Source organism: Acanthisitta chloris, unplaced genomic scaffold, assembly GCF_000695815.1.
Source record: "Acanthisitta chloris isolate BGI_N310 unplaced genomic scaffold, ASM69581v1 scaffold23444, whole genome shotgun sequence".
NCBI classification, from domain to species: domain Eukaryota; kingdom Metazoa; phylum Chordata; class Aves; order Passeriformes; family Acanthisittidae; genus Acanthisitta; species Acanthisitta chloris.
In genome coordinates, this window is record NW_008668083.1 from 1 (window position 1) to 276 (window position 276).

General features: G+C 59.4%; 1 protein-coding gene across 1 annotated transcript in view; it reads left to right on the plus strand.

The window, feature by feature from the left end:
• Window positions 1-47: 47 nt before the first annotated feature.
• Window positions 48-276, plus strand: part of DENND2D (DENN/MADD domain containing 2D) — a gene marked incomplete at its 5' end in the record, with an annotated part of 12,327 nt that continues 12,098 nt past the window's right edge. The window contains one exon of the mRNA XM_009072772.1: window positions 48-117. Within this exon, the coding sequence (XP_009071020.1) occupies window positions 48-117 (70 nt within the window). The remainder of the gene's footprint in view (window positions 118-276) is intronic.

The following is a 276-nucleotide window of genomic DNA, read 5'->3' on the forward strand; positions in this document are numbered from 1 at the left end:
TCCGATCTCCCATTGATCCCATCCCCATGTGTTGTCTCTCCCTGCAGCGAAACCTTTTCCTTTGTGCTGACCAATGTGGATGGCAGCAGGAAGATTGGCTACTGCAGGAGGCTACTGGTGAGCACCCACCACCCCCACACACCCCTGAGACAGTGCTGGCCATGCCACCCCATCCCCGTGGTGGGACACAGCACCTCCAGAGAACAGCTCCTTGGGAGGTATCCCACAAAGCCCCTGCCCTTGGCAGAGGTGGTGACAAGGGAGTGCCCAAAGGGG